Below are 16,535 nucleotides of genomic sequence, written 5' to 3'. Positions count from 1 at the left end.
AGTGTTAGGAGCTTTCTCGAGAATACCTACGATTGATGTGGTTCTACCTATTCCACTGGAAATAATAATTTCTCTGAAGTTTCCCTCTATATATCTCTCACCCTCTTTCTCTCACCCTCTCTTTCTCTCTCTCTCTCTCTCTCTCTCTCTCTCTCTCTCTCTCTCTGTCTCTCTCTTCCTAACATTTCAAATGCGAATGGTGTTAGATATGTCACACTTGACGAATGTATTTTCGATGGAATACAGAAGAAGATTGTACGAATACGAAAAACTACCGATGAATTAATGATCCGTTAAAGAGAATAATATCTTCCGTTTTGGGGGAAAGAAAAAATTGAAGGAAAAAAATCTATTTAAATAAAATAAGAAGAATGAAAAATAAAAGAAGAGAGAGAGAGAGAGAGATAGAGAGAGAGTTTCTAATAAATTGTATATTAAAATAATAAAATAATCAGATATATAAAAATATTAAATTAACCAGAGAAAAATAATACACGAAGCATATCTGAATAATGATAATAGAAATTAAATTTTTTTGCTCGTTTTAAATCTAACAAATAAATAAAAAGAATACGAGATAAAGAAATAGTCGAGAAAGTAATAAATATAAATTAAATAAGAAGAAAAACATAATAAAGGTTTCTCTTTTCTCTTATATCTTCTAATAATAAATGATAATAAAAACTTACGAAGAATTATTTTCAAAAAATTCAATGCAATTCCTTCGCTGATTATTATAATTAATAAAGATGTATCATAATTAAATAAAGAATATAAAAATAATTTTCTGTAACTACTACATAAAAAAATAATGTAATAATGTATAAGATAAATTTTTTTATTTTATTTTTCGAAGATAAATAAATGAATAAGTAAAAGAGGAAACTTAGAAAATTATCGATTAATTGATACAATTATCGGAAGACAAATTCTATCTTAAAAATGAATCACATTGATCGATAAAAGAAAATAAGACAAAGAAGATAAAAGTAAAATAAAACATTTGAATCTATTTCTATATTGAAATTTATGAATTATGCGAATCTTGTGGAAGATTTTCAAGGACGTTTTAATTTCGCCATTGGAATATATCTTAACTCGAAATATTTTGAAATGTTCGATTGTAAGTAGACTTTCCATTAAATTACGTCAATTTTCATCTTTTCTCTCTCTCTCTCTCTCTCTCTCTCTCTCTCTCTCTCTCTCTCTCTCTTTCTCTACCTATCTATCTATCCATTTCTCTGTCTTTCTCTTTCTCTCAGTTTCTTACATATATATTTATATATCTATATATAAGTCTCATGAAAGAAATGCGGATTACGAAGATGTTTATTATATTTCTTTGACGTCAAAAGCAACGTCGAGGATGCGGTTTTGCATTTATAAGTTTTGTAACCAACTTTCTATCTCCATTAACAATAAGCGATCGTAAAGGCTACTACGCAAACGGCAGCCATTTCTTCAACTTCTGCGTTTCTCTTTTTCCTCCTCTTCCTCCTCTTCCTCCTACCTATCTACCTACGTACCTATCTACCTATCTACTCAACCTACGTACGTACTTATCTACCTATCTACTCAACCTACGTACGTACCTATTTACTTTTATATACCTCTCCTTCTCTTCACTCCCCCTATATTATAATATTTTTTTCGCATTATTCTTTATTCATCTTCGTTTCAACAAAATGAGATTCGTCGAAATTTGATTTTATTTTATTTCTTTTTTTTTTTTTTCTTTTTCTAATGTACTTACATACATACGCTCTTATGTTAATATTATACTTTATTTATCGTACTGTTTAATAGGTATTATTGAAAAAAAAATGATATGTATGTAGTATTAAATAAATTTAAATTCATCGAAATTTATGATAAATTTATTTATATGCGTATATGTATATTTAATGTATGTACTTAGATTTGTGTGTACGCACTTTTTTGATATTTCTTAATTAATTTCTACAAATAAAATGAAACTTTATTTGTAGAATAAATTTATTAAAATGATCAATGAGAAAAGACAAATAAATGACAAAATTGTTCGTTGGTAATATTATATGAAAATAATTTCAAGTTAAAAATGATGATCTTATAAGAAATAAATAAAATTGTAGATGATTAAAACAAATAAACAAATAATATAATAATAGAAAATGATTGGAATATGTAAAAGAATTAGAAATATTAAATCGATGAATATAATAGTGAATATATAAGATGAGATATAATGTGAGATGAAAAGAGAGAGAGAGAGAGAGAGAGAGAGAGAGAGAGAGAGAGAGAGAAAGAAAAAGAAGGGATAATAGTAAGGGTGGGATAATCCAGGTTATCGAGCTTTTCTGTGCTTCCATAATATAATCAGAAGAAGTAAATACGTTAGAAAATTTACGAGTCATTCTGGCTTGCTAGACGACGGTGACTGAGATGAATTTAAACGGCTTGCGTCATTTCCATTAGAAAACACGACAAATCGAAACTTTTGAGTTACGAACACGTACAAAAATACACAGCCGCAGATAGATGCAGAAAAGTTTTTGACATCACCCTTTCTCAATTTTATTTAACAAATATATCTTTATTTATCTGTTTTATTTAATAAATATTTCTTTTTTTTTAATTTATATCTAAAAGTTATAAAAATGTTTTGCGAATAAATTATAAAATTTCGAAAATAAATCCAAAAGAAAATAAAAAAAAAAATTGATGATAAAAATTGATAAAAATTGATTGTAGGAACAAAAGAGAAGAAATATAACATGAGAAATGAAAAATTAAATTCTATGACCTCAAAAAAAGAGAAAGAGAGAGAGAGAGCGAGAGAGAGAGAGAGAGAGAGAAATATCAATAGTAATATAAAATAAAAATTTTGTGGAAAATATAAGCGGACCAATTCCTTGAATTATTAAGCTGAACAAACATTTAAACTGATTTAACATTCCGCGAAACGAATTCGTTAACAACTATTTTTAATATTAATAAATACATAAAATTGAAACAGAGAGAGAGAGAGAGAGAGAGAGAGAGAGAGAGGGAGAGAGAGAGAGAGAATATATGGCAATGGGTTTTATAATTTTTTTGTTTAGAAAACAAATAAAATCATAACATAATTCCCGACAATAAATAAAAGGATAAACTTTATTATTTATAAAATAGAAATGATTTAATCAGATAATTTTAAAATAAAAAAAAAAAAAAAGAAGAAAGAAAAATAACAAAAGATTATTTATAAAACACATATTGCGATTATATAATTCAATATGGAAAATATATAAATAATAAAATTATTTCTATATCGGATTAAATTGAATAATTAAAAAGAAATTTCCTCCGTAAAAAATTCCTTCCTCTAAACCCCTACACCTCCTACCCTTCTCCCCCGCCCTCTGTGTCCAAAAAAAAAAAAGAAAATCCAAGAGATACGTGACAATTAAAAAAAGAAAAAAGAGTCAGTATGAATAAATAAGTAAAAATAAAGCTATTTATAATAGTTTTTCTTTCGGCGAGCTATTTTTCATCTTTCAACGAAATCACTATTCTCCGTGAAAACAAAGCATGTGATAAGTTATCGTCACTCTTTCTCACTTTCTCTCTCTCTTTCTCTTTCTCTCTATCTCTCACACTGTGTTTCTCCCTTCCTTTTTCTCATTCTCATACTCAGAAATCCCAAGTTCAACATAGTACAGGCCAATGTTTTTATCCTTACGTGCTCCTTCTTTTTATTTCTTAGATCATACATTTCTTTTCTTTTCCTCTTTCATTTTTCTTCTCGTTCATTTTATGTTTAAAAGTAGACTTAACATTGTTTATGCATGCACAGCCATTTTTATAATACAAAATCCATTTACTTTCTTATCTTTCACTTACTTTATATTCTTGACAATATTTATAATAGAAAAGATAAAAATTTTCCACGTGAAGAAAGAGATAAAGAGAGAGAGAGAGAGAGAGAGAGAGAGAGAGAGAGAGAGAGAGAGAGAGAGAGAGAAAGACGTATGAAAAAATGTTTTTAAACAAAAGAATATAATAATAATCGTATAAAAACTTCGATATACCTTAATATATTATTTTCATAAAATTTTTAAATACCGTATTATTATTATTATTATTATTATTATTTAAAATTTATATTATTTTTTCTTTTTTTCTTTAATTATTAATTATTAATCAGATATTATCTATAAACGTTTAAAGAGCTTGTAACATTAGGTGATAAGAATACTTTTATCATTTTTAATTTTTCAATTATTTGTAATATTTGAAAAAATTAAATAACAAGATGTTTCTAATATTTGATAAACAAAGAATTTTATTGAAAAACCATCACGTAACACATTTCGTGCAAAGCGTGCCGGTTTTCTATCCCTTTAGCTTGAATTATCGTTATGTGTATCACGCTGCTTCCCTATTTATAGTACGGTTAGTTAGTTAATTAGTTCGTTAATTGCTTGATATTTTCTAGGTCAACTTAGGAATATGCCGACGGTGGCACGATTTAAGTTCAGTGTTTGCTTTGTCAATTTATCGAGCTTCCGATTGGTAGATATGCTAACCTGCTTTAAATCATTTCTCAACTCTCAAACATATATATATATATATATATAGGTATTTATGTATTTATGAATATGATATATGAATGTATGTTAGATTGAATATAAATCATCAAATACATCCAATGCATCGAATATTTTTAGCTACATATATATTCTATCGATTATTATTTATTCCCTAGATATGAAGCTTTCTTTTAAAATATTTGCAAAATTTCAATCTCTTAAATCAATGATTATCAATATATATATATATATATATATATATATATATATATATATATATATATATAACGTCATATACATGTGAAATATTTTTTATTACAAAATTAAGAGTGGCAATGACTATATATAGTTTTTAAATAATATTTATTAAAACAAAAAACAATCAAATTTATAAATTGATTTATAATAATACTGTAGATAAATATATATATATATATATATATATATATATATATATATATATATATATATCTGTAAGATATAGTATGCATTTCATATATACATCTGATACATGTCACATCATTTTCATATATATATAAAAGAAGTAGTCTTTTTATCTACAATAAAAGCACATATTCATTCAGAGCTAAGTTCCAATAGTTTTCTTGATTTCCGGTGAACATAGTTTTCTACCGAAATTACTTGGAATATCCAATGAAAACGTTCAAACGATTTGAAAATCCGTAGATAACAGCAAGAGAGGGAGAGAGACAGAAAGGGAGAGAGAGAGAGGGACATGCCCGAAACTCTGAACTGAGAGTATTTTTCTTTTTCAATTCGGAAGTAGGTTCGTACAAACGGATACGCTTACACTCGATTTACGTATCTTCTCGCAAAACGACTTTTGAAAATCTACAAACTATATTACTTTTATACTTCCATAAAAATGATTAATACATTATTATTGATAATATATTAAAATTATACGATATACCAAGTATCCTATTTTTATATTCCTATTTAATTATTTTCCTAAAATTATTGACAATAGAAAAAGAATTTTATTAATAGCTTGAATTTTTTTCTTAGAAAATATTTATAACATTGAGTGAATAAATTTTGAAATCAATAAAAAAAAAAAAGGTTTTTTTCTTTTTCTTTTTTCTGTTCTTTTTTTTTTTCTCTTTTTTCAGAAAATGTTGATCGAATTCTAAAATCAATGATAAAAAAGCTCGTGTTATTCTCATTTGAATGATTTTTTTGTTATGTTGGAAGTATATTAAATAGGACAACCTGTAATATAAAAAAAAAAAATCAAATGAAAGAGGAAACTTTGAAACGAAAAATTGTCTCGACGAGATTCTACACAATTATAAAGAAGAGCATATATACACATATACATATATATATATATATATATATATATATATATATATATATATATAGAGTCAGTTAAAAGCTTTAATGAAAAAAGCGATTCTCTCATCGAGCGAACTCATGTGTGCTTTCCTTTTGTGTACGCGAAATGATTTTTGACGTACGAGTAAGCTTGTATAAAATCTTTTTTTTCGTCTTGTATAACCACACGATTATTTTCAATAATTTATAATCGATTTTACCCACAGGGAGAATAAATAGGAAATTCAATGGGCGTATATATATATATATATATATATGTAATATAATGTGATATATATATTTATACATACATACATATATTTTGTATTATATAGACGATTATGATTATTTTATCAAAAGTAAAGAGCTTAATACATGATTTATATTATATGTGACATTATAATATAATTGAATTTTTTATATTCAATTTTTTCTTTTTTTTTTTTATGGATCTTAACAAATACAAATTCACGTGAATGTTAACAAAAAATATATTTGACATTAAAAATTGTGTAATTTATTAAATTGCTTTTTTTTTTCTTTTTTTTTTTTTATATATAATATGCTTTAATCGTAAACTTATAGACGTTTAGGCGTAACGGGATTAAATTTAAACGATATTTAAATTAAATGAAACAAAATTAATTTTGTTCCGATAAAAGTCATTGGAAAATTAAACGAATTTAAATTATTTTTTTTTTTTTTTCTTTTTTTTTTTTTTTTTTTTTTTACAGTGTGATAATTAGAAGATCCAAAAAAAAATTTACAGAGAAAGTAAAAAAAAAATTGTACGTCATATTCATATAAATTGCTTGTCACTGTCTTCTATATAGTGATCTCTTTCTTTCCTCGTTTTTCGAAGCAATTAATTTCCAACGGAAACGATAGTACAGGGCTAGTGATTCGTCAAGATCGTTTCTTACTGACATTAATTAACCACCAACTCGGTGACATCTCAAAATAATAATGCTTACCTCGACAAAAACGTTATATCGACGTCGTTGGAAACGACGTTCGTAACAAAGAGTCTCTCTCTCTCTCTCTCTCTCTCACTCTCTTTTACCCGATGGTAGTTTACTTATAACGTTCATAATCATGAATTCTGTTGCATGATGGAGAATATGATTCAAAGTTATTTTCATTATTATATACTTGAAACTGTATATAAGCTTAATATTTGAAATTAATATGATTAAAATGATATGATTATTTATAATAATATTGAAAAATGAGGTTATCCATTTCTTAAAGTACATGATTTTGTTTAAAATCATCATATGGTTTCTTTTTAATAATAAATTCTTTATAAATAATGAATTAATTTCTAATAAAATACTGTATATAGGAATAATAAATTTTATGAATAATAAATTTATCTTTCTCTTTTTTCTTTTTTCTTTTGTTCTTTTTTCCTTTTTTTTTTCTTTTATATAAAGAATTAGATTGCATAAAAACGTCGAAGTGTCTCTTAATAAAAATTGTAAAAATCGATCGGAAGTATAGCTACAAATTTGTCCAATCTAAGGATTAGAAGGAGACCACAGGATTAGACTATAAATCAATCGATGTAATTTACTAAACGAACGGTGGTAGAAACTATATACATTGTGTGCAAAAATAGTGTGCAATCGAATTTCGCGATTACCAATCAAAGTAAAGAAGTAAAAAATTGTAAAAAGAAAATTGATCGTAAAAAATGATTGTCATTTCATTAATCCATTAGAGTGTAACGCTTTAAAAAATAATAATAATATAAATCAATGTTTGTAATTAATGAAATGAAAATGTTTCCTAATAATATAAAGGAACGATATCATTAGATGAAAAATTTATTTTAACGTTACATTATTTATAGACTTTTTATATAATTTAAATATTTCTTGCGAATTTATTTTTTTTTTTTTTTACATTTTAATAAAACTAGAAATCTAAGGATATAGATTTACAAATTGAACAGATCTTATAAGTTTCAGTATTATTTATAAATGACAAATCACGATTTAAATGAAAATGTTGATTTTATACAGTTTTAAGAATTACAAATATTTATTAAAATTTATAATCGAACTAATAATCGATATTTTTATAGATCTGATCTTCATAAAAAAATTTTTTTTATTTAATATTATTTCAAATCTATCATTTCGTAAATTTTTTTTTTCTTTTTTTTTTTTTTTTTTTTTTTAGCACACCGTATATAAATCTAATGAGAAATTGGGAAGGACTTATTTTATCTGAAGAGTTTAATTAACCGAGACTCTAGCTCTATTCCGACATCAAAAGGCGATAGGAAAGGAAGCGTCGACAAGGAGATAGATAGATTAGAGAGAACGAGAGAGAGAGAGAGAGAGAGAGAGAGAGAGAGAGAGAGAGAGAGAGAGAGAGAAAGAGACAAAGATAGAAAATGTAGTAGAGCGTTAAGGACAAATCGAATTGATTTCTCCGCTTAACTCGTTTGCATGCTCGGTAGCATTTTGGTTAAGCCTCAAGATACGTTTCGTTTCGCTTAAAGGACTATAACTGGAATGTAATCGACGTTCTCCGTCTCTTTCCATTTCTTTTTCTATCCTTTTCCTTCCATCTTTCTTTTTCTTCATTTGTAATAGTATTCTTTATGTACTGATTCGGTTTAGACATTCATATATATATATATATATATATATATATATATATATATATATATATATAAGAAACATAAAATAGATAAAAAGACTTTATTTCCGACTGTGATACTTCGTTTTTATCTTTATATACTCGTTATTAATATTTTCTTTTTCTTTTTCTTTTTTATTTGAAAAATAAACGAAGAATATATTGCTCGTATAAAAATAAGACTTTATTTCTAATTTAATTAATAACATGTATATTTTTTTTTTTTTTTTTTTTTTATTTCATTCGGCATATAAAGAAAAGTGTAATTATTGATTAAAAAAAAAAAAAAAATAATAGAAAAGTACTCTTTCTTTAACTTTCTATAAATATTTATAACTATTCGTTATAAATATTTGTTATTTCGTTCGAAAATAAAGGAGAATATTATTATTGTTATTATTATTATTTTTATTATTGTTATATAAATATTGGTTTTTAAAAATAGATAATAACCATCAATAATAATAAATTTTAATCTTAAAAGTATTAAAAATAAAATATATACATGCATAATAATGTATTTTCAATGTGACCTTTCACAATAGTTTTGAAATAACTGTTTCAACATTTTCTAGAATGATTTATTCGTAGGAAGAAACGTTTCGAAGAGAGAATCGAATTGATTCGAAGGATAACGCTGAAATCCTTTCTCCCTTCTCTTTCTATTCCTCTTTCGATTCTTTTTATTCAGAAGGGGTCAGTATTATTCCTCTCGGTGATTCTCTCAGTACCGCCGAGGGAGGCATTTTATTTGTCGTTGAAATAACACCTTTCCCGCCGAGATACGCGCGACTTAATCGTAAAAAGTATTTTACGATCGCGTTTACTTCTTGCATGCTCTCCATTCTTTGACATTCGAGTCTTCCAATTCTTTTCTCTCTCTCTCTCTCTCTCCCTCTCTCTCTCTCTCTTTTTTTTCCATTCTGATTTCGATCGGAAGTGGTCGTACGATTTTTTTATTTGTTTCATTTTTTTTTGTTTTCTTTTCGAAATATCAGCTTTATTCCTACGTTAAATATATCATATTATTTTTTATTTAAACAACAATAATATTATTTTATAACATTTCGTAATACATATATTTTGAAATTTTATTTGGAGATAAAATATATATACATAAAAAAATACTTTTTCAATATATTTCTATATATACATGTTTAAATATATTTTTAAGATATATTATTTTCTCGATATTAAAAAACAAAAAAAAAAAAAATTAAATTATAATCCTTAGTTTCGAATAAAATGTATAAATAAAATAATTTAATAAAAAAACAAAGAAAGTCGACATTTGAATAACTAAATAAAAAATAAATAAACATGAACTCTTTTAAAGAAAATTATTTTGATTTCATTTATTTTAAATTTTCACATTTATAAAATCTAAATTTATACGATGTAAAATTAATTTATATATAAATGAGAAAAATTATCATACTAACTACAAAAGATTTTTTTTTTTCATATTTCTCATTTATATGCATGTATTTGTGTATATATATATATATATATATATATATATATATAGCTTCGTTATTATTCGTCCCGATGGATTTTCTCCATTTCAATGAAATAAAATTCTTTTCTTATCATTCTCGTTCTGAGAAAATCTACGATAGCAATTGCAAACGATTTTGATTGTCTTGGAGAATCATTTCTAAATGATTTCTTCGACTACGTTTCCTTCTCTCATATTTAATTTTTTTTCTTTTTCCTTTTTCCCCCCTTTCTTTCACATTTTTTTTCTTTTTTTCTTTTTTTTTTTCTTTTCTTACTCCACTCAATATTCGTTCGTCAGCGACAAATTCACTTCCTATCTCATTCTATCTTTATCTCCTTTATTTTTGTCCTATTCCTCGCGTACTCCTCTTGTTCGTCTCGAATAAACCACGAACTAGCGGATATTGCTTTAGTTACCATACCATTCGAAGCTCGATGGCACTTCAGAATGAAGAGAAAGAGAAAAAGGGAAAAGAAGAGAGAGAGATAGATAGATATATAGATAGATAGATAGATAGAGAGAGAGAGAGAGAGAGAGAGAGAGAGAGAGAGAGAGAGAGAAAGCTACCCCAACGATTTGCTTTATTTACCAAAGAAAAGAGACTTAGGGGTAGGTACGAAAGATTCGATAGACAATTTTAAAAAAGAGTTCGAAGGAATCTCGATCGAATGATCGATGAAAGATCTATAACGATCTAAAGAAAATAAAATAAGAAGTGATTTTAATCCGTTGAAATGTGAAGTATTTTTCTCATGGTAACAATATGCAGACGAAGAGATGACATTAAAAAGAAATAAAAGTAATCTCGATCGAATGATATTTGTAAAAATATATTTATAAGAAAACGAGATATGTATTAAAATCTCGTGAAATGTTAAAAGCCTTTCTAAACGTTCGTATGACGATAATCGATCGTTGAATATCTTTTCTTAAAGGGAATCCTCTAAGCGAAAAATTCGAATTCATCTGATTTCACGATTAGTTTGATTTTATGAAAGCCTTTAGAGTTCTAAGACGTTCGTGGACTTCATAGAAATTCGTTCGATTGGTTCAATTATCCGAACCATCCGTAAACGTTTTACGATCGTTCGGCATTAAGTTAAAGTTATTTTTCGAAAGGATCAAGAAAAGAAAATGGAAAAGGAAGAAATAAAGATACAGTTGCTTTCCTCTATAGAATTTTATATATATATATATATATATATATATATATATATATAAAACTACTTGTTTTTTATTATTTATCATTATGAAAATATTTCTTAATTACAATGATTCATATAATAAAAATTATATTATTACTTTATTAAATAGAGTACATCGTTATTATTTAATTATGTTTGCTTTTTTGTTAACGGAATTTAACGATATTATTTGAAATAATAATAATAATAATAATAATAATAATTTATATATTATTGTGCTACGCATTTTCGACATAAGAAAGTATATATTATGTAGTTAAAATTTAATTATGTTTATTTATCTTAAGAGAGAGAGAGAGAGAGAAAAGGAAAAAAAGAAAAAGAAAAGAAAGAACATAACGATACTATTCACATCGTTAGCTTAGCTCCTTTTTTTGTTTATGTTTTCGCTCGGCCTCTATTCGGTTTGTTTATTTTCTAAAGAGAACGTATATGCGTCATTCGTGTCGGGAAGTCCTCAGTCTTCATATAAACCTCGGTTTAGTAAGTACTTCGTAAATATGAGAGATGTTGGTTTCTTATTTACGCAATAATTATTTGCGTAATAATTATTCTTAATTAAAAAAAGAAACGATTTGATAAAGCTGATCGTAAACGTAACAACTTTCTCTATTATTTAATTTCACTGTATATTTAGATATGCATATATATATATATATATATATATATATATATATGTATATATATATATGTATATATATATATATACACATTATATTAAGTATATCTATATTATATTAAGTGTATCTAAGGGTGTTAAATTTATAGTTCCTATTAAAATAGTGGCAGTTATTAAGTGAATAATATGCGTTTTCTTATCAAGAATGGAATTAGGCCACTTTCAAAATTAACAATCAGATTCATTATAAAATTTGAAGGTGCCCAAGTCCATTCAATATAATTTAAGATGTTTCAAATTGAAAAAAACAATACTCAATTTATTTTACATATCTTTAAAACACTTCGAAAACATAATTTATGCGATTCAAAACATTTTTTAACTGCATAACGTACAAAATTACAAACATAAATTTATTACAAAACAATTTACTACTCATCTAGATTTTGTGTGTGTGAAAGGGATTTGAAGAAATCATGGTGTTCCGGTGGTATATATCGTAATAGATCAATTATGTCCTTGAATTTTGCTGTTGTAATTTGTCTGATATTTTTATACAGTGGTGTCAATACAATATTTTCGAACTTTCTTGGTCTACCTCGACGTGGTAATAAAATCAGGACTTTAAAATTTTCATTTTCATTCATTGATGTCTTATAGAAAATTTTATATTATAAAGAAATATTTTTTATTTCTTTTTAATTCATGGATTTTCATTTATTTGTATAATAATTTTTACAATAATTCACGTTCGTTTTCATCGAAAAATAATTTCTTTTTTGTTTTCATAAATTGAAATTATATACAAACGGAAAACGACGTTTAAATAATAAAGTCTTATTTCTACGAATAACTTTATGGAAATTAAAAGACAATAAATAAATAAATAAAAAAGAAAACAAAAAAAGAGGAAAGCTTCTGTTTCAATAATTACTCTTAAACGTATAATAAATGTTTCATCGAAATGTCGTTGCTCAAATGAAGCCACGAATTTTTCGGATAAACTTTCTAATACGATACGTAAAGCTTTTCGATGAAATATTTATTCAAATAGAACAAATATTTTTTTTCTTCTCTTTCACTTTTTACACTTGTCGGTAAACAAAAAAGAATTAACATGTTATTTAAAACATAATATTATTTATAACAAAATCATTCTTATGAATTCAATCATTATAATATGATTGTTTTATATATCTTTTTGCGCAAGTGCGTATTGGAACATCTGTTCATAAAGAATTCGTTAAGATGAAATGAACGAAAATTTAAATTTTTATAAGGCTATTTAAAGTCTTTCTTGCTGAAATTTAGAAGAACTTCTTTTGTATAACAAGAGACTCAGAAAGAGAGAGAAAGAATGACTAAATACGAAGGGGGCGAGAATAACATAATAGGGGCCGGGGCGAAATACTCCAAGGGGCGTTGCTAACTTGGTAGAGGATGGGGCTTAACTAGTAGGAGGCATGACCAAGTATCCCAGGGTGCGGCGCCAAGATGTTAGAGGGCAGGGCTCAACTAGTAGGAGGCGTGGCAAGTATCCTAGGAGGCGGGGCTTAACCGGTTGGAGGCGGTGCTAAGTATAGAGAGAGCGTGGCCTAGTAGCCCCTGGGGGCGGGGCTTAATCAGTTGGAGGCGGGGCTTAACCAGTTAGAGGCGGGGCTTAACCAGTTAGAGGCGGGGCTTAACCAGTTGGAGGCGGAGCTAAGTATCGAGGGGCCGGAGCCTAGTACCCGGGGCTGGGGCTTAACCGGTCGGAGGCGAGGCTAAGTATCGAAGGGGCGGGGCCTAGTACCCCAGGGGTGGGGCTTATTTAGTTGGGGCGTGACCAGGTATCCCAGAGGGCATCGCTATCTTGTGGTGGTGGGGCTTATCTAATAGGAGGCTTGGCCTATTACTCCAAGGGGCGGGCTGAATCAGGAGGTATGGAGCCATATGTCTCTCACTCGATTTTCTAAGATAGTCGTATAGTCATGTAGTCAATAGTTAGTTTTGTCATATATATTCTTTATAATCATCTATAGCCCTTATAGTCATTTATAGTCCGTATAGTCCTTATAGTCATTTATAGACAATATAGTCAGTATATTTATTTATAGTCAGTAGTTATGTAGTCAATAGACATATAGTCAGTAGTTAACAACTTTCACTATATGTACAATTTTCTACTACCATAGGAATCACCGCGATTAGATAAACCGTGTTGTTATGATACCATTAACCCTTGAATATTATGGGCGCACATATGCGTTCTGCGAAAGCTATCGATATTGACTATGGAAGCAATTACGCGCCTGGCAAAAATGTGACCATAATTATTAAAGTGGTTTAAGTCATAATTTCAAAAAGATGAGTTTATCACTTATTTCACATCCACATTATCTTAAACTATATGTAGTTAATGTAATTTTTACGATATCGTCAAAAATGAACCTTTAGTTAGTGGATGTAATTTCAACGTTATACGGAATTCATTTAGCGTTATTTTTGAAAGTGGTCTAAGTCAAAAATTTAAAGAAATTACATATAAACATAACTTGAAAATGGCGCGTAGTCCTCTTCGACACGTTTCTGAACTACATAGTAAGCTGGTAAAATAAATGATAACGAAAACTCCAATTCATTTCGCTTTAAGATGTCTGGATTTTCACGAAAAATAGATGATATTAAGATGAAAGCTGTACGAGAACGTATTTTAAGTTTTCCAGCATATGAGAGCCACTACAACAGAGCTCGTCACACTCCTAAAATATTTGAGTTTTGACCTAGATATTCGTAAAATGTATAGCCTATATGTAGAGAAATGTGAGGAAAATAACCAATCCTTTGTTAAGGAATGGATCTACAGGAAAATATTTAATACTGAAGTTAACTTAAATTTCCATGCTCCTCGAAAAGACATATGCCGAAAATGCGATTTACTGAATGAAAAAATCGACGCATGCAATAATGAGGAAGAGAAATTACATCTTAGAGAAAGTCATGATGTACAATTACAAAATGCTGAACGAGCTAGGAACTGTCTTGCAGAGTACCAGAAAAAAGCAAAAGAAAATTCCAGCGAATACTATGGAAAATTCAATTATGTTTCTGTGTAATCATTAAGTGCAAATTGCGATAATGATGTTTTCAATAAGAATTCATTGTTAACGATAATGGTAATTCGTTCTCGTCGACGTTATTGTTATTATAAAAAAAAAAAAGAAAAAAAAGGAAAATGAAGAATAATATATATATATATATATATATATATATATATATATATATATATATATGTATATTTCGTTTGATTATTACCATTGAAATTAATAATCTTAATGAATTTCATTTAAAAAAAAAAGGGAATTTTTCATTCAATTCATTCAATAATTATTTCTACGACGTATCATATAGGGATATATCGTATAAGGATACAGTTTTGTTACTATAATTATTTAAATTAACAATTATAATAATTTTCAATAATTTTCTAATTAATAATATATTTAAAAGAAAAAAGAGAGAAGAAAAAACATTTGTTTAGAGTTTTGTTCGATACTTCTTTTTTTTTCTCTTTTTTTTTTTGGCTCAATGTATATGTCCGACTTACAAGTACTTTTGTTTCTATAATTATTTAAATGAATAATTTTAAAAAGACGTATTTAAAGAACAGGATAAATTAAACTTGTTCAGTTTGCTCAATAAATATTTTTTTAAATTGCTCTGTGTGTGTGTGCGTGTATGCGCGCGTGTGTATATTGCACAAATATATCGATTTTCGATATACTTTAGAGAAGTTAACCATCGAGCAAGAGTTATCCTGAACTTTCGATCACCATTTGGGATTTGAAAAGAGATTTTCAAGATTTTCTTCACCAGGAATTCCCCCTCTCTCACTCCCTCTCTCTTTTTATTCCCGTGAGATCTACTAAGAAAGTCATCATTTTTGCTTCACAGAGCAAGAGGGAGGAACGAAGATCTCGCAGACTTCAGAAGATCGTCGAAGGAATGCTACCAAAGACGATGAGTCCCAAAGAACGTTCGTCTGAGAAGGATTTGTTGTTGCAATTTTGCTTGTCACTCAGTAAGGTTAGTATCAATATACTGGGTGATTATTTCGAATTTTACAATTTTAATTCTATTTTTTTAATTTCTATTATTCTTTTTTTACAATACGCGATTGCATACAATGAATATAAATAAAATGTTTACTTATGTTTACTTATGTTTACTATATGTATATGCATTTAATATAATTTATACAAGTTCATAAATTTATTTCAGAATAAAATAAGATATATATTTAATAAGAAAGAATATAGGTATATATTAAATAGATTATATATTTAATAATATATAAATTCTTATATGTATATATATATATATTTTTTTTTTTTTTTTAATGTATTTAGCAGTATATAGAAATCTTATTAATCTTTATTTGATATTCTTTCAATTTTAATTTAGATTTATCCGAAGCACAAGGATCTATACAATTGGGTGGATGTCGATCAAAGAGTTTATGTTCCTTTCAATATGACTTATCTTCAGGAAAGCTTTGGTTATGTGAGTATAGAGTATTTTTTTACTTTTATTTATTTATTAATTTTTCTTTTTTAATTATTTTTTTCTTTTTAGCACATATACTTTTAAACTTATTGAAATCCGACTGATACAATTTCATATGATTT

General features: G+C 26.9%; 1 protein-coding gene across 4 annotated transcripts in view; it reads left to right on the top strand.

The window, feature by feature from the left end:
* LOC118441422 (neprilysin-1) overlaps positions 1-16,535 on the top strand; it is a 95,773-nt gene that overhangs the window by 66,110 nt on the left and 13,128 nt on the right. For all 4 annotated transcript variants that reach the window (XM_085660281.1, XM_085660278.1, XM_085660279.1 and 1 more), the window contains 2 exons: positions 15,802-15,933; positions 16,312-16,410. In XM_085660281.1, coding sequence (XP_085516407.1) covers positions 15,802-15,933; positions 16,312-16,410 — 231 coding nt within the window. The remainder of the gene's footprint in view (positions 1-15,801; positions 15,934-16,311; positions 16,411-16,535) is intronic.

The sequence above is a fragment of the Vespa mandarinia genome, chromosome 11 (assembly GCF_050613455.1).
Source record: "Vespa mandarinia isolate Hongniang chromosome 11, ASM5061345v1, whole genome shotgun sequence".
NCBI lineage: Eukaryota > Metazoa > Arthropoda > Insecta > Hymenoptera > Vespidae > Vespa > Vespa mandarinia.
This window is presented reverse-complemented; position numbering and strand designations above follow the sequence as displayed.